Genomic DNA, 23,408 nt, shown 5'->3' with positions numbered 1-23,408 from the left:
ATTGACCATGGAGGATGCAAGCGAGAAGACGGAAGCCTGACTGATTCCACTCAGAAAAACATATAAGTGGGTATTCAATCAGGAAAAGAGGCAAGAATGTAGGAAAATTGCTCAGGATTGATGTTTCTCTGGAGATTTCTAGTTTCAACTCTCCAATAGAACAAGGAACATACATTGGTAGACCTCATGTAATAGATCATATATGCTTAAAGGGGCTAATTCTTTCCAAGTCTCAAGAAAGGGAAAAGTTTAACTGAAATGGATCTTTTCTTTTCCCAAAACAAGTATCACAAAATTCATTTCCTTTAAATGTGAGGGAGAATGATTTCACCTTAGTCTCAGTTAATATAGAAAAAATATTTCCTAAGTACAATGAATGGTTTATGCACAAAGACAATTTGTGTATTAGATTTTGGTTGTACTGAAATATAACCTCAAATTTAACACACACTCTTCTAAACATGTTTTCTAAAGACTGGAAGGAATTGGAAGATACTGTAAAATAGACGCTCAGAGTTAACCGAATAAATAATAAAGCCACTATGTGAAACACAGCAAAGATACTCCTGCACCTAATTTGGCAGTGCCCAGGCTGTAATATCTACAAACCTGTAAGCATTTCCTAGAAACAGAGGGGTCTTTCACGTGGGGAAACATATATGGAAAAATACCTTATAAAGAACATTTAGGAGGCAGGCTTCCCTGTGTTTGGGTCCGGACTCTGACACTTGTTCATTCTGTAACTTTTTGTGTATTTCCTCTAAGTTGTAGTTTTCTTATATAAAATGTGGGCATAGTAATACTTGCCTAGGAAATCTCTTATGAGCATTAAATTAGATAATGCTTGTAAAGCACTTAGGCTGATGTCTAGCACATAGTACGAGCTTATGAAATGCAATTCATTTTTTATTATGCTCATGCTTGTTTGAAAGAGGAACACATCTGCTACTATAAATTAGCCAACAGTAGTCTACACATTATTATCTCTAGGGCTGCTATGCCAATTACGTTCTATCATTATAGATTATGATGGGGATCCATTTTTTTACATAGTGCTGCCACTTTTTTTCTCCACAATTTAACGTATTTTTCCTTCAGTGATGTTCACTATCATTTGCAAAAACAAGAAAGCATTTTTCTGTTGGAAAAAATCATGAATAGCCACAGTTACTGGTGGCCAAATATAGTTTAGTACTTGGGAGATGAGGGAAGAAAAGTGAAAAGATGCATGACAGCTAACTGTCAAGCTGACCATCATAGACATACTGGAGGAGACTGAATCCCATGCAGTAAACAGCAAGTTTCTACAAACACCTTATTAAATCTGAGTTTATGAAGCTGGGCTGGTCTAACTAATCCCAATTGTGTCAGAAGAGCAAAGAGCTGGAAGGAACGCTAGAAGACTTCAATTACTGGGCCCTGGAAGTCCAAGTACAGAAACACCCAAAACTTAATATAGTAAATTCAGTGGCAGCCTTATTGTGCAAGAAACAGGTTTTATTTTTGTGTATGCCGAGGAACAGAAAGAATTTAGCTGTAATATTTTAAGAATAGGAGTACAATATTTCATATTGAAACCATATTTTTAAACAAAACAGTTGAAATTCTTCTCCTTTATTAAAAAAAAAATCTACTGAATAAATAATCGAATGTCTTAGTCATTCACAGAATTTTTTTTCTTTAAAGTGTTTTTAGCCTGGTGGAAGAATAATTGTGTATGTCTGTAAGTGTGAATTTAACTATGATAAAAATGCATAATTAAATTGGTATTGATGTTAGTTATGGGTTGTAATTTCTATTCAAAATTTAGAATACAGGCCGGGCACGGTGGCTCACGCCTGTAATCCCAGCACTTTGGGAGGCCAAGGCGGGTGGATCACGAGATCAGGAGATCGAGACCATCCTGGCTAACACAGTGAAACCCCATCTCTAATAAAAATACAAACAATTAGCCGGGCGTGGTGGCGGGCACCTGTAGTCCCAGCTACTCGGGAGGCTGAGGCAGGAGAATGGCATGAACCCAGGAGGTAGAGCTTGCAGTGAGTCGAGATTGTGCCACTGCACTCCAGCCTGGGTGAAAGAGCAAGACCCTATCTAAAAAAAAAAAAAAAAAAAAAAAAAAAAATTAGAATACCAGAGTATCTTGCCATATGTTGATGAAATTTTTCTGCATGAAAAATAACTGAGGTATCTAATTGATTATTTTATGATGAAATGTTGAGTATAGCCATAGCGTATCTCATTCAAACTGTACTCACTGTAAATAAAGGAAACCCATGTTCTAATTTTTGGATTTTTTTTTTTCATTTAAAGAATTCAGGTGCAAACAAATTAGAGAGAGAGCAAGAATGAGAAATCAGAAAGCAATTCATCCATAAAGTTAGGAGAATACAGATAGAGATAAAGACTGACAAATACAACTTCGGATAACATGAATTATTTCAGCAATATATAGGCATAAACATATTTATATTTTCATGATGTACTTCTTGTGCAGTTTAAATAAAAATCAGTGATTGAGAATAAGGAGACCTAGAATCTTACCCCGTCATATCCTCTAACTTGTTATATGTACTCCTACAAACCCTCGAACTTACCCTACACCTCAAGTTTTCCCTCTGTAAGGTTTGAGTTAGCATCGATACGTGGGATGCCTTCCAGCATTAAACTTCTGGTAATGTCAGTGCATCCCCATCCGTCATGTTACACGTAGCTTTAATTAGTCACATCACTGGAACACAAACTTAACACGTAGTCAAGTACCTTTTTTTTTTTTTAAGAGTCTAAAGTCCAGGTACTTCTATAGTTTCATTCTTAATTGAACTTGATTTTCAAATTCTTATTCCCCATCTCCACCTCCTCACCTTGCTTTTTGCCAGTAATATTTGTTCAGAAGTCTTAAAAGGTTTGAGTTACAAATCCTGATACCTAATGCCTAGAAACGAGATTCACACCACTTTCTGAGGTGTCATAAAGAATGAATTATTTGTGTACTAGAAATCAATTTTCATGCCAGGCTATGGGCCCCACATGCACCCCCTGTGAATACTTAACCTCATTGGCTTCAGCACTTACTGTGTGAAAATCCAGAGTCTATAATAGTGGCGACAAAACTAAAACAGTATAAAAATTCCTGATTATCTGCTTTTAAAAACTTGGGAAATAAGACACAAAGAGACCACATTTCTGAGCTAAAATGGTAGCATTTGATGATACTGATTATGGTGCGGTCACTATAGAAATGGAAGCTGCAGGCAGAAGCCCCTTGTTCCAAATTGTATTTCAGTACAATAGACTTTGTTTTACTTACAGTTTTGAAGACTTGCAGTAACTCTTAAAAAATGAATAAAATATAGGGCACAAAAAAATTGATCCTTAGAAGTGGAAGAGGCATTCCAAATTTGGTGTCTACTTAAGCAATATGTTCAAATTTAGCAGAAAGAGTAGCCATACTTAAATTTTGACAAATCCCCCAAACTTTTATGCACAGACACACACACAAGCATACATGCACATACTGTATATGTATACTCATATACAGTATATCTAAGAATGAAATATAATAAAACTCTATTTCAGTTACTTTCAGTAATAATTAGCTGATAATTCTTAATTAATTAGAATCATCAAGCAACCTAAATCGCAAAAAATCCCAAAGTCAAAGTTGAAAGTGTTTACTAAAGTGAAGCAAGCTTCATCAGACAGCCTTAAAATAATCAAAAAACAATTTATTATTGAGGATAATTAAAATTTGGGGAATAAATCTTATTCCTTTACAGCATAATCTAAGTTGTTTATGATACACTGACCAAACTTAAAAAGTCTTCCACACATCATCTACTTATCCTCTCATTATTCCTTCTCATTCTGTGCCTTCAAGCTAAAGACATTCTAAACATGAATGGATTTTTTTTTTTTTTTTTTTTTTTTTAGATGGAGTCTCGCTCTGTCACCCAGGCTGGAGTGCAGTGGCACGATCTCAGCTCACTGCCAGCTCCGCCTCCCGGGTTCACGCCATTCTCCTGCCTCAGCCTCCCAAGTAGCTGGGACTACAGGCACCCACCACCACTCCCGGCTAATTTATTTTTGTATTTTTAGTAGAGACAGGGTTTCACCGTGTTAGCCAGGATGGTCTCGATCTCCTGACCTCATGATCCGCCCGCCTCAGCCTCCCAAAGTGCTGCGATTACAGGCGTGAGCCACTGCTCCCAGCCCACAAATGGAATTTTTAAATCTTCTAATGTAGGTTATTCTGCTACTATAAAATAAATATGCAATTTACATCTTTTGTATTAAGTTTTAGATTCCAAAATCTAAATTTTTTGGCTTCCCTGCACCACATTGGAAGAAGAATATTTGTCTTAGGCCACACATAAAATAGACTAACAATAGCTGATGAGCAAAAAAAAAAAAAAACAAACAAAAAACCGCAAAACATTTCATAATGTTTTAAGAACATTTAAGAATTTGTGTCGGGCCACATTCAAAGCCATCTTCAGCTGCTTGCGGCTTGCAGGCCACAGGTTGGACAACTTTGTTTTAGAAGCTTCTAGACCAATAAAAAGTTGTTTGCAGTGGTTCTACCTTTTTTCAAACTTTAATCCCTTATATTCTAATTAGATTTAGCAGGTAATTACTTCCCATTTCTAATGAAATTCTGAAAGTTTCTGCGTCTGTGTAAAGTTCTATGCGAAATATAGTTTATTTTCTTTTAGATTTACTTGTTTAGCTTAAGTTACTTAAGACAATAACCTCCATTTTCACGACAGCATTTATAATGTATTAGTAACTAGGTCTTAGCTTATAATTTTCCATCAGTAACACTTAAAATTTATTGAACATTCACCACATGGAACGGTATATTGAATGTTTACTCTGTTCTTGTTGTGTTCGTGTTACAAGTTACAATGTGAAGAAAAATCTTGCTTTGGAATAAACCCATTACCCAATGTCCACATTGGACATCTCCCAATTTTTAAAAGGATGCCGCAAAATCTGAGTTACTGCAAATATGAATTATAAATCTAATTTAACCGAGTAATAAACTAATCATGGAAATGTACAATTAAATGTGTTAGTATTTAATACTTTAAAAATATAACATTTGCATTGCTGAAATTGTAATCATTTCAAATTTGCAAATAATTTAAGAAAGCAATCAAATAATTTCTTTAAAAAGTAGAATATAAAGCCATAATTTCTAAAATAAGCATATTATCAAAACAATATAGAAAATGTATTCTCCAGTCTAGTGTATCTCCTCTGCAGAGTGCTCTAAAGCAAAGAACTGGGAAAAGATAGATTATTTTTAATCCTAAGAAGCATTAATTTAAAGCATAAGCCATTTATCTTCACTGTTGCTTTGAAAATGAAATTGATATAACTTTTTGTCTGAGTTATACTTTAAATATACTACTGGAAAGTGTGGCCAACAATTGTATTACTTAGTGAGCAAAACACCATCCAGGCCAGGAGCTCTGGCTCACTCCTGTAATCCCAGCACTTTGGGAGGCCAAGGCGGGTGGAACACCTGAGGTCAGGAGTTCAAGACCAGCCTGCCCAACATGGTGAAACTCAGTCTCTACTAAAGATACAAAAGTTAGCTGGGTGTGGTGGTGCACCCCTGTAATCCCAGCTACTCGGGAGGCTGAGGTGGGAGAATTGCTTGAACCTGGGAGGCAGAAGCTGCAGTGAGCCAAGATCATTCTACTGCACTCCAGCCTGGGCAACAGAGTGAGACCCCATCTCAAAGAAAAACAAAACAAAACAAACACCATCCAGTAGAATATCTGCATATGTTCACCAAATGGAGAAGAAAATAGGCAAGTCGTGACATGTGATTATTGACAGCTCTTTCAGAGCAAGCCCTGGAAACAGTACCTACCCAATAATGTCAAGACACAGGCGAGTATTGCTATCAGGGCTCCTGTACTGAGGCCAGCGGGTAGGACATAGGCCTCTGCATTGCAGGTCTGGGCTACGCCGTCAGCATCACAGTCACACACGCGGATGGTGAGGGTGTTGGTGCTGCTAAGTGAAGGAGATCCACTGTCCACGATGAAAATTGGCAGATAGTAAACTGATTGTTCCTGTCTCCGGAAGCCATTTCTCCTGGTCAGTATTGAGGCTGTGTTGTCTAGGATAATGAAAGCAAATGTATAACACAAGATTTCTGATAGAATCAGTCTTCCCAAACTTTATTTAAGTCACTCTATTTACTTTGATGCCTTAATTAGGGAAATCTCTGGAGTTACAGATTTATTTCAACAATTTTCTTTCAATTCTCTAGGACAGAGAGACATTTCCAGTTTAATACATTATAAGACATTTATGTTATTCTATGCAGTATAACAAAAGAAATAGTTATAAAGTAAAACAAAATATGAAAATGTTTATGCATCACTTATCACATTAATTGCAATTTTATAAAAACTACACCTTTTACTTATCTTAAATTTGACACCATAAACTTATAGAAAGGATGGTACACATTAACAGGTTAAATATTTTGCAGTATCATCATATAGCACAGATAAAATTTTCAGTCTATCCTTTCTTAGACAAGTTTCAAGACCAATATTTAAAAAGGGTAAAATCAGCTACTTTAGCTTTATTTAAACTGAATACACAGGGATATTCAGAAGAATTTTATCGTAAAATTTTAAAAATTCTATATAGGTATTTATAGCTACTCTATGTGTATAAACATTTTGTCAGTGATAAAACAGGCCATTTATGTTTACCTTATATTCAATATTTGAATTCATCTAAGCAATTATAGTAATTATGAACTTTAAACAAGTGATCAATAAGTCTATATAACATGTGTGATTTATATATCAAAAATGTTTCGTGTCTGTTAGTTTTCCAACTAACTTGTCTTAATTAAATAATGAGAGTATTTATGAGATTTTTTGAATTAATAGCTGTTAATAAAAATATAAAGGAAAAGAAGAAAAATCAGGATCAGAGTTTCATGCAGTGTGCTTTTATCTATTTTTCTCTCTTCCAAACTGTCAAAAAGATTTATTCAATGATAGCATGAAAAAATTAACGGTACTCTAGTGAAACAGCAAGATGAAATCTGTCTCAAACAGCACAAAACAGCAAGCTCATATTAGACTGCAGAAAATGTATTACATGCAATTATAGAAGAGACAGTAATAAAACGGTTTGATTTTCAGATTCCATCTGGTAGATTTTTATGTAAAAAATCTTTTATTTTAGAATGTATGAATTTGAGAAGGTACTCACTAAAAAATTAAGCTGGAGTTGTTGAAGGATACTGTTTTGAGTAAGTTCCTGTACATTTCACAATAGCACGCAGGCCTATGCCTCTGCCTCCTACCAACTCAGATGTCAGAGGCATTTATGACTTGATACAAAAAGTTTTAGAAAGTTGTTGATTTGTAATCTAACATGACTGAAAAATGACACACACACACACACACACACACACACACACACACACACGGTGAATTGAGGAACACAAGCTGAAATGCCCAAAAAGTGAGAATATGACTCTATATTCAGAAAAGTGATCATATGGAAGACTTCTTAAGAACTGACTTTCTCTGTATTCATATGTTTTCCTTCAAGGTACAGTCAAGGGAGCTCTGGGCTTAAGGTAGACAATTTTTCAATTGTGTGGCAATGTGGATGTCCTAAAAATGCAGACATATTAGTGCACGTGCTGTACAGCAATCATGGTGGTATTGGATGATGACACATGGGGGATATATTCACATTCTCCTTGTGAAGTTCATAGATTCCCTTCTCTGCATTTGTACCAGATGAATCTAAATGCTGAGAATTATCCTTCTTAACTGTGATTAAGTCAGTGAGTCTGGAGTTACCCATGTAGAGAATGCTCTACCTTCCATATTACTAAAGGGACACAATAGTATTCTCATTGAGTAGGAAATAAGATCAGGAAAAATTATTATTTTCAGATTGAATTTTTTTGAGATTGAAATTTTTTGAGGCCTAGGTTGCACTAAATAAGGTGACAGCTTCATGCAAAACTTCTTATCCACCTTTTGGTAGTAAGTCTGTTTTAAACAAGCCAGTAATGACTGGCAAGTCCAATTCTGTAATTTTTCCTAAAACCAGATTTACATAAACAACATAAATTTTTAAAAATAGATATTTTCCATGTTGTTGGGGGGTACTATTCACCCTCTACATCAGTTTCAAATGCTCTCCTTCCACTAAAATAAATATCTTGAATAAAAACTCATTCGAACATATAATTCAAAATTAGACAATGATAGCAGGTTCTCGTGCTTTAAGTTCTTATAACTGTCAATATATATTATTAAGCGAAACTAAAATCTACTTGTAGGTATTTGTAAGTTTTTTTTACTATAATGATATTTAGGAAATTGCTAAGAGTGTTTACCTTTGAAGCAGAGAAATACAATTTGACACGAGAGGGAGTTTTGTTATTTTTAACATTATATTTCTTAGCATCATAAATACGTCATTATTTTATTATTATTTGCAAGAATTACGTTTGCATTTATGTAAAAATAAAAGAGTAAGGGATATTATCGAAAACATTAAGTCAAAGTTGATTTAGATTAAAATGTGTAATGTCCAGTTCTTTTTCTTATGTCTCAAGTTGCATCTATGAGCATAGTACTTATTAGGGTATTTAGTTGACCATCAACTTATTAGATTATTTGGATAATGAACTTGGTATACAAATAAGAAAACGAGTGCTTATAAGAAAAGAATGAGAAAAATCTAACTTTCCCTCCTATTTGGCTTTAGGCCTAAGATAATTTAAATAGCAGATTTTCCTTCATGACAGTAAATCCATAGATAAAAATTACTTGAGGTGCTCATTGCCCTTTAATTATTGTCCTTGCTTTAAAAAAATCCATAATCAGCATTCCTGGGGAGAAAAATACTTGCTTAGAGTATCTGTACCTGCTGCCTCTATCAGTAACAATATTAATACATTACCTTTGTTATCTTTCAATGAAAAGTTGTGGTTATTTGTTGCATCCATTGTTAAGCTGAAGTAAAACTGGTGTCCATTGGATGGCTCATCTTTATCCACAGCACTGATTTTCTGGATAACCTAGGAAAAGAGAAAGTAAAAGATGAAAGCACATTGGTGTGCTATGCTTAGTTTTCTGTGGCAGGACAAAGCAATTTTACAGTTTATAATAAATACCATCTCCCTGAATGAGCTAGGGAGAAAGGATCCGATATACTATTATGAACCCAATCTAAGAAAGGGCTCTGAAAAACAAATCATGTACTTTTCTTAGTTCATGTTTGAATTCACTTTTGTGAACTTCAGAAATAAGCTGTTCCAATTGATTAGACATCCCAGGAAACATCACAAGACACTGAACAATAGATGAACAAACCAAACTGAGATTGAACTGCACTTAATTCTTAGAATTGCAAGACACTTAAACCCGGTTGGGTAAGGTAGGAAACAGCCCAATCAGCGTACTATGCTGTCTTTCTCCGAAAGGAGTCTAAGTTCTTAGCCATTTAACAGAGCTTTTACAATGTTTACCTTTCCTTCCTGAGGAATTTTCATCACCCCAATTAAACTGGAATTTGAAGGTTCCTTTAATATTAGTTCATGCTACACATCAAAGTGTTAGTTTTGCTGAAACAAGCTGATTATATTTTATCTTAAAGCTGGAAGAATTTCAAAGGCAACTGCTGCTGCATATTTTTTAAGAAACCACAAATTAGAAGCAAAGTGTTCTGAAGACTCTTACCTGCCCCGGCTGGGCATTTTCACAGACGGTGGTCTCATAGTCCATGGCAAATTCAGGGGCGTTATCATTGATGTCAAGTATAGTGATGGCCACATAGCCTCTTCCTACTTGAGATGGATTCTCTAATAAATAAGACAGTGTCTTATCATTTACTCTTTGCCCATCTAAAGCACAATTCTAATAACAAAATGACGAAGCTGAGAATGAAATCTAGAATCATAATGCTGTATTACTTAAAAGGAGCTATAGAAAATACGAAAATATGATCCAAATACACACACACATTCATATGCATGTATTTGTATGTGTGTGTATATATATACACACATACATATATGTATATATGTATATGTGTATGTATACATACTTACGTATACCCAAATGTATACGTATACATGATTATATGTGTGTGTATTTGGATATACATGCATATATATAAATGTATATTTATGGTCTACATGTGTACTTGTAGTTTTTTAGTCCCTGATGAGAAAATTGTTGAAAGAAGAATAAATGGTAAACCATGAATTTCAATGTTCTTTGATGTTAGAGCTCATATTTGCATGACTATACATTTGTATTATCAACACATGTATTATAAATGCATACACATTAAAATACACAATATATCATATACATATATGCATGCAAATATGCATTCATTTTTCAATAGTTTTTATTTTATTTTATTTATTATTTTATCTTTTATGAGGGACTAAACTTAGTTCAGTATCAGAATATTCAAATCCAGATGTCTTTGTTACAGATCAATTTACTAATTATTGTAAGTTATTTCACTAACTCCATAACAGCATAAACACAATATATGAATTATGATCAGAAAACAAGAAATCCTGTGAAGGTAATATAGGCCCATTGTTTTTTAGTCCTTGGTTTTCATAAATTTTGTAAATATTATCATATAAAGACAGTGAAGATAAGTATATTTCACAGCTCAGGAATTTGGTATTCTCAAGTTTTTACACAATTCAAAGAAGGAACTACTTTAATTAACTTGAATTTACAACCTCATGACAATCGATTCTCCACTCACTGTCCTCCATCTTAATTTAGTTTTAAGCCTCACAACTTACGGCTCTCCATTGCAAGGACTGTGATATTGTGAATAGCATTTGTCTCTCGATCCAAAGACTTGGCAGTTGTGATGACCCCACTGTTGGCATCAATATTGAAGTATCTCTCCAAGTCTGTGTTTCTGTCAATTGAGTACCTAATTGAACATTGAAGAAAAGAAAAGCATTCAACATGTACGTTTGATTATAATTTGCTGAAACTATTTCATTATTTGTGTAGCTCATTCCTAAATCCTACTGACTCTCTGATCTGTCATATTAATTACATAAATGAATGCCTGGTTTAAAACTCTCCCCACATATTAGATGGTTTATAACCTGTGTCTCACTAATATGTTTGCTTTTCTGTCAGACAGTACTAAACGAACACCACAGTAATCTTCACAATGGCTTTGAATATGTCATTAGAACTTCAAGTTCATTATTATTACTATTATTATTTATTTATTTTTGATACAGGGTCTTGCTGTCACCCAGGCTGGGGTGGAGTGGACCACTGTAACCTCAAACTCCTGGGCTTAAGGGATTCTCACACCTCAGCCTCCTGAGTAGCTAGGACTAGAGGCATGCACCACCATATTTGGCTATATTATTATTATTATTATTATTATTATTATTATTATAGATGCAGGGTCTTGCTATATTCCTCATGCTGGTCTTGAATTCCTGGGCTCAAGTGACCGTTCCATCTCAGACTCCTAATATGCTGGGATTATAGGCGTGAGCCACCATCACTGGCTAAATTCATTATTATTATTATGACTCCTGTAAACCATTTACAATCTATTTGGTAACCCTGGTCACGATTATGGACCCTTCTAAAATGAAACATGTAAACATCTTGCCCATTTGCATATACTTAGTAACATCTTTTGTTCTGACAGCACCAACCTGTTATTAACCCTCTTTCTTTTTTTTTTTTTTTAAATCTTACTCAGTGGTCTTGACCAGGATTCTAAAGACACGTTTCAAAGTGGAACCCCTGAGATTGCATGGCTATTTTTGCATGTAAAAGCCTTTTCTTGAAATATCTGTAATCCAAACATTTTTTCAGCAGTGAAAAATTACTACTCCACTTGTATTTTTAGTCCATGCTATTATTTGTTTTATACACAAAATTTACCCTCCCCTCATGATGATCATCTTCAGGTTCCCCTCGCAGTCTTTCTGGTTGGGTGAGATGGCTCTCATTTAAAAACAAACAATTAAACGAACAAATGAACGAAAGAACAAACAGGAAAAAAACACACACCCACTTTAGGCATGATGATCAGCAACTGCTTCAGCTACCCTCATGACCCATTAAACATAAAGGCCTTTCATGTTCTTCATCTTCTTGATTCTTGATTTGCTCCTTTACTCCAGGCGTCATGGATTCTTATGAACATACCCTTGACTTGTCAGCTCTAATATATGCATTACTGTGGGAAACTCTACTTCAAGCATCTTACTCTCTATCCACCACCTCCCACTCCAGCAATTCTTCATCCTAATAGGGACCTACAGTTTATTGACGCTAGCAACACTTTCTTGAAATCAATTTGCCTTTATTTCCTCACATCTCTTACCAATTTATGTACTATGAGCCCTCATTATTATTACTCCTGTGTATATGGATATTACACTGTAATGCATCAAATTTAGTGACATCAAACCATAATAATAATATATCTTATTTTGTTTGTGTCAGGAATTTGAAAGTGTGTTTGTAGGGCAGTTTTAGCTCTTAATCTCACAGGAGGTTGTAGTCAAACATTGGCTGGGTCTACAGTCATTTGATGATTTGACTGGGATTGGAGGATCCAGTTTCGAAGTGTCTTATTCACATTGATGGCATGTGCATGGCATGGATGGTGAGTTGGTGCTGCCAAATGGACTCCTCCCCACAACACTACCTGAGTGTCCTTATGGCGGGAGAGCCAGCTTCCGCCATTTTTTTTTTCAATTGATCTGACAGTGTGTTTTTTCTTCTTTAATTTCTTAATATGATGAATTATATTGATGAACTTTTGAATATTAAACCAATCTTATGCTTCTGGGATAAACCCTACTTTATCATGGTGAATTATTCTTTTATATATTGCCTGATTGAGTTATCTAAATGTTCTGTGGAAAATATTTGCATGAAAGTCTCGATCAAAGTTTTCTTTACTTGCTATGTCTACCTGGTTTTGGTAGTAAGAATAAGGCTGTACTTGTAAAAAAGTTGGGATGCATTCCCTCTTCTCATATTTCCTGAACAATACTGTGTACACTTGGTAATACTTCTTTAAGCGTTTGGTAAAAATTTGTCAGTGAAGCTATCTGGGCTTGGATATTTCCATTTTCAGAAAGTTTTTAACTAAAATTATAATTTAATAGTTATGGGATTATTTAGGTTATCTATTTCATATTGAGTGAGTTTTGAGAGTTTACACTTTTTGAAAAATTGATCCGTTTATTCTAAATTGCCAAATTTCATTGAAATTATAAAACTTATGTCAGTAGATTTGTTTAGTGTTTTCTTATTCTGCTTTTTATGTTTGCAAGGTGTGTAACATTTCCTCTTTTGTTCTTAATATTTATCATTTTTTCTGCTTTTTTTTCCTTTGTCAGTGTTGGTAGACGTTTATCAATATTTAGGTCTGTTCAAAAAAACAAGCTTTTAATTCTATTGATTTCTGTATAATTTGTTTTGAAATGCATTGATTTATGCTCTTATCTTTATTGTTTTATTTCTTCACCTAGCTTTGGATTTATTCCACTAATGTTTTTCTAATTATTACTCCAGGACAGGGGACAGTAGAGAGAAAATAATGGTAAACTCATCACAGGTTTGGAGATACTCTGTATACTCATCTTCACTAAACTACCTGCTAATATTTACTTTTCAGAGGCCTGATGGCTCCACTCTATCCAGGTTTCATAGCTGCATTTACTGTGAGATACAGGGTGGAATATGCTTACTTAGAACAGGGTTATGTGTGTATCTATGTGTGTGTGTGTGTATATATATGTGTATATATATATACGTGTACACATATACTACATACATATGTATATGTATGAACCAATATACATATATAAAATACACTTCTATGTAAGTCATATCTAATGGCAACACGAAAACTGATATTAATGTTTGATAAGAGGATTATAACTTAATGAGATTATAACCCATACATTCATGCATCAATTAAGCCAATATTAAAACCTGAATTGCTCTCTTTGTCAAATCTCTAAGTTAATAACTGAGATAATGTTTGAATATTCATGAAAAGATAAATGTCTAGATTCTGAAAAGCAAAAAGGCCTTGAACTTGACAGACATCGGTCTAAATGAATTCATGTAATTCCCCACAGGGCTAAAGTCAATGACTAAAACACTTGCTTCTATTATCAATAGTCTCAAAGATCCTAGCGTTAGAATAAAAAAAATTAAAGTTGAGAATTTATTTAATATGTTAAATGTCCCCAACCAGTATTTGCCTCATAGAAAACTACAAATAATTTAGGGATCTAGTTATAACCTATGACTCTATCTGTTTTGAAAAAAACATGGGCAACAAAAGTTTCTATCATTTGAATATTTACCATTTCTAAATTATACACTCTGCAGCTTCCCCTTGTAGATATATTTATTTATTTATTTAAACAAAGTCTACTCTGTAGCCCAGGCTGGAGTACAGTGGTGCAACCATGGCTCACTACAGCCGCGACCGCTCAGGCTCAAGTGATCCTCCCATCTCAGCCTCCCAAGAAGCAAGGTCTACACACATGGGCCACTGTGCCAAGCTAATTTTTGTATTTTTTGTAGAGACACGGTCTCACTATTGCTGCCAGGGCTGGTCCCAAACTCCTGGGCTCAAGCAATTCTCCTGCCTCAGCCTCTCAAAGTGTTAGGATTACAGGCTTGAACCACACACCACGCCTGGACTCCTTCTAAATTGTGTGTATTTGTTAATAACTATAATCCCCACTTAGATCTCACTAAATAGCATATATATATATATATATATATATATGGTAATTTATGATGTTATCATTTCCTTATGTCTTCCATTTATTCATTTATGCATTTGGCAATTACTCTTGAGCACCTGCAAGTGACATACTATTTCAGGAAATACATTACATAAACATTTTTTTTATTGCAACCAAAATAATAAATATTGAGGAAGAAACTAAGAAGTTTTTATGAAGGAGGTCAGGGCATGTTTGCAGAAAGGTATTGACTTGAGATGAGATGGGACGCTTTGTCAAAGACAAGGATTAGACTGAACATCCAGAACAGTCCTGGTGGTTTTTACATTTCTTAATGGCAAGGACTTGGGGTCACCTAGAATTAAAGGGGTTTCCTATTTTCTACCAGCCCCTCTGGACATGCAAAAAAACTTCAGTTGTTGTACAAAGCATTAGCTAATGTATAAAGTCACTTGAGAAAAAAAAATCCTTAGGTGAGAAAAATAAAGAAAATACAGATACTTTTTAGAATGAGAAGTGTAATGTATCTCCGCCTTAGTAATGTAGGATGGCTGATTGAGCCAAGAGAAGAATGGCCCTAAAAGAAATCTGAAAGGAAACACTATTTGATATTGTGGATTGACTGGCCTAGGGACTGAGAAATCCAGTTGCCTGAGTTAATTGGAGGCTGAACTAGAAGTGTGAGGATAGGTGATTTCCTAGTCATGAACCACCACTAACTACAGTGCAACTTCTGATGCCATTAGCGGTGTGTGGACTTACAACAATCTCTCTAGCTTCTGCAAATTACAGCCTAAAATACTTGGCTTCCTTTAGTGTATGTTGGAGTGGACAATTAGAGAGATCACTTCCATATTTTTGCAGCAACAGCAGTTAAGGTTCTGCCCCATCCACTTATCATGCTGACAGCTCTGTATCTCAATATCCAGCCTAAAACTAGTTCCTGAAATTTTTGAACACTGCTTTATAGATGGCTTTACCATCATTAATTCAATCTCAATATATCCATGAGCAAATTCATCAACATTTTCCCCAAATTACCCTACCTTCTGAACTTTTCTCTTTGCAGGATATAATATTTAAAATATAGTTTACATTTTTTCCTTAATTCTCAAACAAATATGTAAGATCATATGTGGCAGAAACTTCCATTTGCATGCCTAATAATTATATTTCTCTTACTTCTTGTTAAGAGAACCATGCTTTTATTAGATGCAGCCATATGTCCCTCTGAAAAACTATATTTGCTAGCCTCCCTTGTAGATGTGATGTCTTTATATCTAAGTTTTGGAAAATGAGGTACAAAATACATTTTTAGCCTATAGCCTAATTGAAAAACTCCTTAAAGCATGAGTGATAGCTGTTAATTTACCTGGTATTTGATTTCTGCCCTCCCCCTTTCTCTCACCTGGGGCACAAACACAATGGAAGAGATCCAGAAGCCACATTGTAAATAAGCGGTGACAAGTGCTTAAAAAATGAAGTGAAGGCTCTTGATGGCATTATACTGCCAAGGTGTCAGTCCTTGAAAGCATGGCTCCAGACTTCTCATCAGTATGTCATTAGTGTTAAGCTTTGCTGCTACTAGCCAAGCACAATTTCTAACTAACGCAAGCATATATTATTATTGAGGTTATTTCGATACTGGACTCTAAAATTTCACAGTTGGGGGTTGGATCCAAGATTTAGAATCATGACTATTTGAGCCAGTTTTCCAGCATACTATGTTGCATATAAATTAATTGTAGTTTCAGCCACCTACATCTCTATAATTTAGCTTCTATTTGTTTTTTTTCACCCCTCTGCTTTCCTATCTAAACTCATAACCAGTCAAACTGATGTATTAATTGGTGAACAAATATACCACACACATCTCCAATTCTGTGCCTTTTCTCATGTTGGTCATTCTGTATTCCTGTTTTTCCTCCTTTCCAATTATTTTAGTCCTGCTATTCCTTGAAGACAAACTAGCAGCATTAAAGCAGCATGCCTTTCCAATTACATCAGAAGTCATGCTTTTTTAAGAAAACCTGCATGGTGTGTGATCCGTGGATCTTACCAAATGCTCCTTGTGCTACACCACCAGGGACCATAGACTGAGGATTAAAGGACAGTATTTCTGGCCATTACCCTGTCACTAACCTACTGTTCTAATTGGGGCTTTTCATCTGTGCTTTTCTGTTTCTTCATTTGTTCAATGAGAAAGTTTTACAAGATGAATTCTCATTTTCAGATCTAACACTGAATTTTTTAAAATGAGTTTTCATGTAAGATCTCTTCTACAGCTACATAACAAGAGGGTTTCTGCAAAAGACCACATCTCATACATCTGTGTGTCTTCAGTGTTCTGAACATCTGTTACAAAATGAATTCCTTAATGAATACCGGAGATTATCACTGCAGCTATTTGATGAGCTAAAGAGATCAATTAAAATGTTCTTCTTTATATTCACAGGTAGCATTCTTATCATCAGCTATTAATTTACATATCAGTGTTCACAAACAGAAAGTGCAGGTGAGTGAGCTAGATTAACACAAATATATCATCAGTACTCCCAAAGTGGCAAAAGATAATGTAATACAAAAACATGGGAAAATTTCATCAATTGAAATAGATGAATAATTTGAATAGAAATTTTAATCTACTATAAAGTTTGTCGATATGTGTGTGTGCATTTGTGTGTATGTGTGTATTGCTGTAAGGATCGTACAGGTTTGATATAGACCTCACTAAATTCCTGGAACCGTATTTGCTAACTCTGTGGCTGGGGACATATTTACTTCTAATATAGGAATAATAGTGCTTGCCTCTTAGGAATTTAATGATAAGTAAACTTCAAAATAAATTATTGAGGCCGGGCACTGTGGCTCATGCCTGTAATCCCAGCATTTTGGGAGGCCAAGGTGGGTGGATTGCTTGAGTTCAGGAGTTAGAGACCAGCCTAGGCAACATGGCAAAGCCCCATCTCTACAAACAATTAGCTGGGCGTGGTGGTATCTGCCTGTAGTCCTAGTTGCTGGGGAGGCTGAAATGGGAGGATCACCTGAGCCCAGAAGGCGGAAGTTGCAGTGAGCCATGATTGTGCCATTGCACTCCAGCCTGGGCGATAGACTGAGGACCTGTCTCAAAAAAAAAAAAAAAAAAAAAAAAGAATAAAAATAAACTATTGATTTCTGAGCTTAATGATAGCAGACACCTTGCTTGTATCCTCACCCCTCTTCTGATTATGTCAACACAATTTTCCTTTAGGGTTTTATACTTTTTCAAATCTCATATGCAATCTTGATGGCACTCAAGATGTCCAGAATGTTTTGGAGAAGAGACGGCCACATATATCAAGATATGAAAAAATAATAATAATAATAATAAAACCTCTGCAGGGAATGTGAATCTTAAACAGACAGCTGCAAGAAAAGAGTTGCAGCTGATTCATCACAGTTGCCACGTTCTGAAGAGCCTGCTACCCTCGCTACATGTATTTACAGAGGAACCCTACTCCTCTCTTTTCCGAAGATTGGCCAGTTTTTTCCTTTCTTTCTTTGAGCTATACCCAATTATTTCAATAAACTTCTTTTTTAAAAAATGAACTGTGGCCAATTACTGTTGATTATAATTAAAGAATGTTAAGAGGATAGTACGTGATAAAAAGTAATATTCCCTAACTTTTTAACCCCATGAATAATTCTCTATGATTTACACCAAGAACATTGAATTTTTGTATTCCTTTATTAATGTGACTTTTCAATAAGTATTTAATTTTATATATATATATATATATATATATATATATTACATATAGTGTGGCAGGGTCTCACTCTGTCACTAAGGCTGGAGTGCAGTGGCGTGATCTCAGTTCACCGCACCCTCCACCTCCTGGGTTCAAGAGATTCTTCAGCCTCAGCCTCCCGAGTAGCTGGGATTACAGGCATGCACCACCACACCTAATTTTTGTATTTTTGGTAAAGACAGGGCTTCACCACATGGGCCAGGCTGGTCTAGAATTCCTGGCCTAAAATGATCCACCCACCTCGGCCTCCCAAAATGCTGGGATTACAGACGTGAGTCACCGTGCTGGGCCCTCAATAAGTATTTTAGATATGAAAAATACTGTAAGAAACAAATCAGAACAAATGTAATTTTCAGTGAATTTATTTTACCTGGAGTCTTCCAAAAAGGTAACTAAGAAAGTCTTTGCTGAAAGCAGAGCTTTGTAATTCTAGAGCAATGGAATAAAACATGAAAAAATGGGCCTGGGGTGGTGGCTCATACCTGTAATCCCAGCACTTTGGGAGGCTAAGGCAGATGGATCACCTGAGGTCAGGAGTTCGAGGCAAGCCTGGCCAACATGGTGAGACCCTGTCTCTACTAACAATACAAAAATTAGCCAGGTGTGGTGGCGGATGCCTGTAATGCCAGCTACTCGGGAGGCAGGGGCAGAAGAATTGCTTGAACTTGGGAGGCAGAAATCGCAGTGAACCGAGATCACACCACTGCACTCCAGCCGGGCAAAAGAAAAGAAAAGGAAAGAAAAGAAAAGAAAAGAAAAGAAAAGAAAAGAAAAGAAAAGAAAAGAAAAGAAAAGGAAAGGAAAGGAAAGGCTAAAATAAATTAGGCATTTCCTGCAAAATTTAACCTACAAAAATTATCTCTGGATAGTAAGTACACTACTCTAACGAAAACACGCTATGTTTTCACCATACATGAACATATACTTTCTTTTTTTTCATTTTTAGTGGTAGTTATGCTAAAATGAGCAGCATTTTGAAATAGAGTACAGCTTATAGTCTTCTCAGAGATTTAATATCTGCTACTTTTTAAGTTAATCAGTTTTACTGTTAGTATTATTTTTCTGTATGTTATGTTACTGGTTGGTTTGCTAATTTTCTTAGAATAAAATAGATATTCACAAATAATTTAGATTTCATATGTGCACATATATGAATGAATACAAGCTACTTAAAAAATACACACTGAATTATTCAAACACCCCAAATATGTTCACACTAATCCATCACATAAAGTAATTTCCAACATAATATTATCACTTTTTATGTGAGGAGATACAATACTAGGAATGCTGAAAAAGTCCATGGGTAAATATTATCCAAGTATCTTTTAACATAAATATAAACATATTTCTATATTTAGATTATTAGAAATGCTTAAAATGATGCCTATTACTTTTTGTTTTCCTGTCTTCATATCTGATCTTATTTGTAATAATATCATGTTCTATTTCATTGGCCATTTTTAGTATAGGAACTTTGGGCTTGCTGTGATGCCTACAGAAATGAACTTGCTGATTTCATAATTTAGTACTAGGCTTTTAGGATATAACCAAATAAAACATAAATGTACTTTGCATGATGTTTTCTTGGCTTGCCCAAATCTTGCCATCCCTTGAAGCCCTACTTACACTACCACTCCTTCAGATGAAATCTCACAGCCAGTGAACTTGGAGTGCTGATTATTTATCTTACAATTTGCCATATTACAGTGCTGGCATATTTTTCCCCATATTGTTTAACTTTTATGAGCTCTTATTACTTCATCCAGATTGTAAGTTCCTTGAGGTCAGAGGAAATGTTTTATTTATCTTTGTTTTCTCATTAGCATTTTCCCCAGTGCTTGCATAACACAGGTTTTTAATGAATGCTTCTTCGGTCATTGATCAGTCTGCCAATGCTGACATGAGAAATGAGTCAAATCCTCTAGACTCTAGGCTGTTCTTACAGCTTTTACCATCTTGGATGAGAAACACAGAAGTGAAGTTTCTATCACTCAGAAACGTGACCAGAATCAGCAGACCACAATCTGTCCTTCCAAGTTCAATAGACAAAGCCCGATATTGAGTACTTAGGGCCAAAATTTACATGATATGATAAACAGCTACTTATCAAATAACAAGCCAGAAACGTGCTTGCCCTCAATTACCCACTTTTCTTTAAAAAAAAAAAATTTTTTTTCCCTCTAAGTAATCTCAAGTATCAACTAACTTCTACCCTTGGCTTTGACTGCAATTTTAGTTTACGTATGGTTTTATTTCCACATACCACTCCCTGCCACAAAAGGACAGTACAGTGTACATGAAATGGTGGTCTAGATAAGCTATCTGGATGTTGGGTAAAGTATAAAAAAGACCTAACATTCACAATCGTGTTATGTTCTGGCCAGTTACTGGGGTTTGGGGTTCTTAATCTTTCCATCTATGACGACTACACTTGTAAACGTCAAGAATGACCAGGTTCCAATAGTCATATAGGTGCCCCAGTCTTTCTCTAAGGAAAAAGCAGATCATAGAGAAGAGTTATGCATAGCCTTTGGGTGGTACTTTAGTAAAGTAGGTAGAAATTTTAAAATGCTGTGCAAGGCAGGGATCATGTAGGAAGACAATATCAACTTCGCCTTGCTGGGGGCAACTAAATGTATATTTTTCTAGAATTCTAATTTATTGCCTCATATATCAGAAAATACTACAAACATAAATGACATATGCTAGATTTCAGTATTATACAACAGAGAATGTCAATAAATTCAAAACTAATCATCCCATTGGCCACACTGTTTTACAAGTCAAACCCTACTGGTCTAATTGTAAACAATTACAACAAAACAAATAATGCTTTTCCATTCCTCAAAGAACTACAATATTGCTAAAGGTGTAAAGCACAAAGGTCACAATTGTTAAGACTCCTCATGTCCCATCTCAATGTGGAGGCTCACTTTTCCTAGTACCTCAGAAGACTGCTATTTATTCATCCATTAACATATGTTTTATTATGTTAAACATATGAGACAGGATTTACATTCTGATAGTCACTGGAGTGCCTAATGCAAATACATGCTTACATTCATCAAAAAGCCATACAATATGTTATATCTATTGGAATACGTGTGAGTACAAGACAACCTGCAATATAGATTGTCAATATGGTTGCATATAAAATGCTATGTCTCTTTTACTGACTTCATTAATCTCAGAATTAAAATGGCATGGAAACACAATAACCTATAATAATAGCAATATATAATGATAATACATGGTAATATTCAAGTCATGATTCACAGTTTAAAAGCTTCATTTACTTTCTCGCTCTTATTCAATCATCAGAAAAGCTTGGGATAAAGCATCAGCTACTTTTCCTTTTTGCTGGCTAATACAAAAACACAGAAGACAAGGTGACATCTCCGAGGCCATTCCACAAACAGCAGTGCTGGGAAGGGAACCAGTCTTCCAGAGAATGCGTGAGAGTAATGCATATGCAACAAATTATAAAATAAGGAGACTGGCCTCTTAAGGGATATTATATAAATGGATAGAGGAAGAGAAGTATGTGAGAGACAAATGCAGAATAAAAAGGTATAAATAATTGTGCTGACCTTATGAAAATCGTGTAAAAACTTTCAAGTATGTAAGTATTAAACATGACTCAAGAAATTAATTCTACAAATGCAAAAGAAAAATTCATATATACAAAATAAAATTTTAATTCACTGGGGACAAAGTCTATCTATTTCTCTATTTGTGAGATAACGATGTAAGCTGATAGAAACCTGAACTTTCAGGTCACCGTCATTACTTTTAAGGAAATGAAAGTGGGCTAGAAAATATGGTGCTGGGTAGGTACTCTTTCACTGATAAAGACCACAGAGATTTTTACTTCCAAAATCAGAAGTTCAGCCTTTGACCTCTGTGCTTCAGAGAACAGAAGTGGAGCTCACTTCATCTCTCTCTAGTCACTACTTGCTCTTTCTCAAGTCACCTCCCATTTGGGCCAACTATTCCTTCTTCTTCCTAAAATTATTATATAATAATATTGACTTTTTTCCAATGAAAATATTATAAAAAGTGAAATATTTTCTATGAAAGGCTTCAACAGAATGACAACAAGGGAGTGGGTAATAGAATAATTTAAACAGGATAAAAATATCAATGCAATCAATGAAAATATTCTTAAATCCTTTCATTTTACTTATTCACTTATTTATTTTAGAGACAGGGGTCTCACTATGTTGTCCAGGCTGGAGTGCAGTAGTTATTTACAAGTGCAATTGTAGCTCACTGCAGTCTAGAACTCCTGGTCTCAAGTGATCCTCCTGTTTCAGCCTCCCAAGTTGCTAGAACTACAGGCATTTGTCACCCCACCTGGCTCCATCATTCATTTTAGTAGTAAATTATGACATATAGTAATGTCTTTCGGTCACTCTCCATATCTCCAACTTTATGAAAGCATGTCTCTCTTTCTTTCCATTAAATTAAATGATTCAAGCAGAAACCAAATTGTCCTAAGTAGCTAATCTATGCCAGTAATTGTACTGTGGTTGATTGTTCATGAGGGCAAGAGATTTAAGGTTTCACTAAGAGATGGAATGCTATAACAAAACTCAAACTCATGTTTGCCCCAATTAATATAACTTGGTATGTGGGGCTGAACTGCAGTCAGAAAGTTTTCTTGACCATGAAGGCAGGGCAATTACAGAGAAGAGGGGAAGGCTTATTCTATCTGCTATATTTGTGATTCATAAATATTCTTGTGCACAGATTATACTCTTGGAAATGGTCTATTATCACCACATTAAAAACAGTATAATCATCAATAC

General features: G+C 35.1%; 1 protein-coding gene across 2 annotated transcripts in view; it reads right to left on the bottom strand.

The window, feature by feature from the left end:
• The window catches only part of CDH7 (cadherin 7), a 129,979-nt gene that overhangs the window by 13,498 nt on the left and 93,073 nt on the right, over positions 1–23,408 (bottom strand). For both annotated transcript variants that reach the window (XM_031003575.3, XM_004059526.5), the window contains exons 8-11: positions 10,844–10,980; positions 9,750–9,871; positions 8,971–9,088; positions 5,885–6,136 (exon numbers count right to left, since the gene is read on the bottom strand). In XM_031003575.3, coding sequence (XP_030859435.1) covers positions 5,885–6,136; positions 8,971–9,088; positions 9,750–9,871; positions 10,844–10,980 — 629 coding nt within the window. The remainder of the gene's footprint in view (positions 1–5,884; positions 6,137–8,970; positions 9,089–9,749; positions 9,872–10,843; positions 10,981–23,408) is intronic.

This window comes from Gorilla gorilla, chromosome 17 (genome assembly GCF_029281585.2).
Source record: "Gorilla gorilla gorilla isolate KB3781 chromosome 17, NHGRI_mGorGor1-v2.1_pri, whole genome shotgun sequence".
Classification (NCBI taxonomy): Eukaryota; Metazoa; Chordata; class Mammalia; order Primates; family Hominidae; genus Gorilla; species Gorilla gorilla.
The sequence above is the reverse complement of the archived record's forward strand: the minus strand, read 5'-3'. Positions and strand labels throughout refer to the sequence as shown.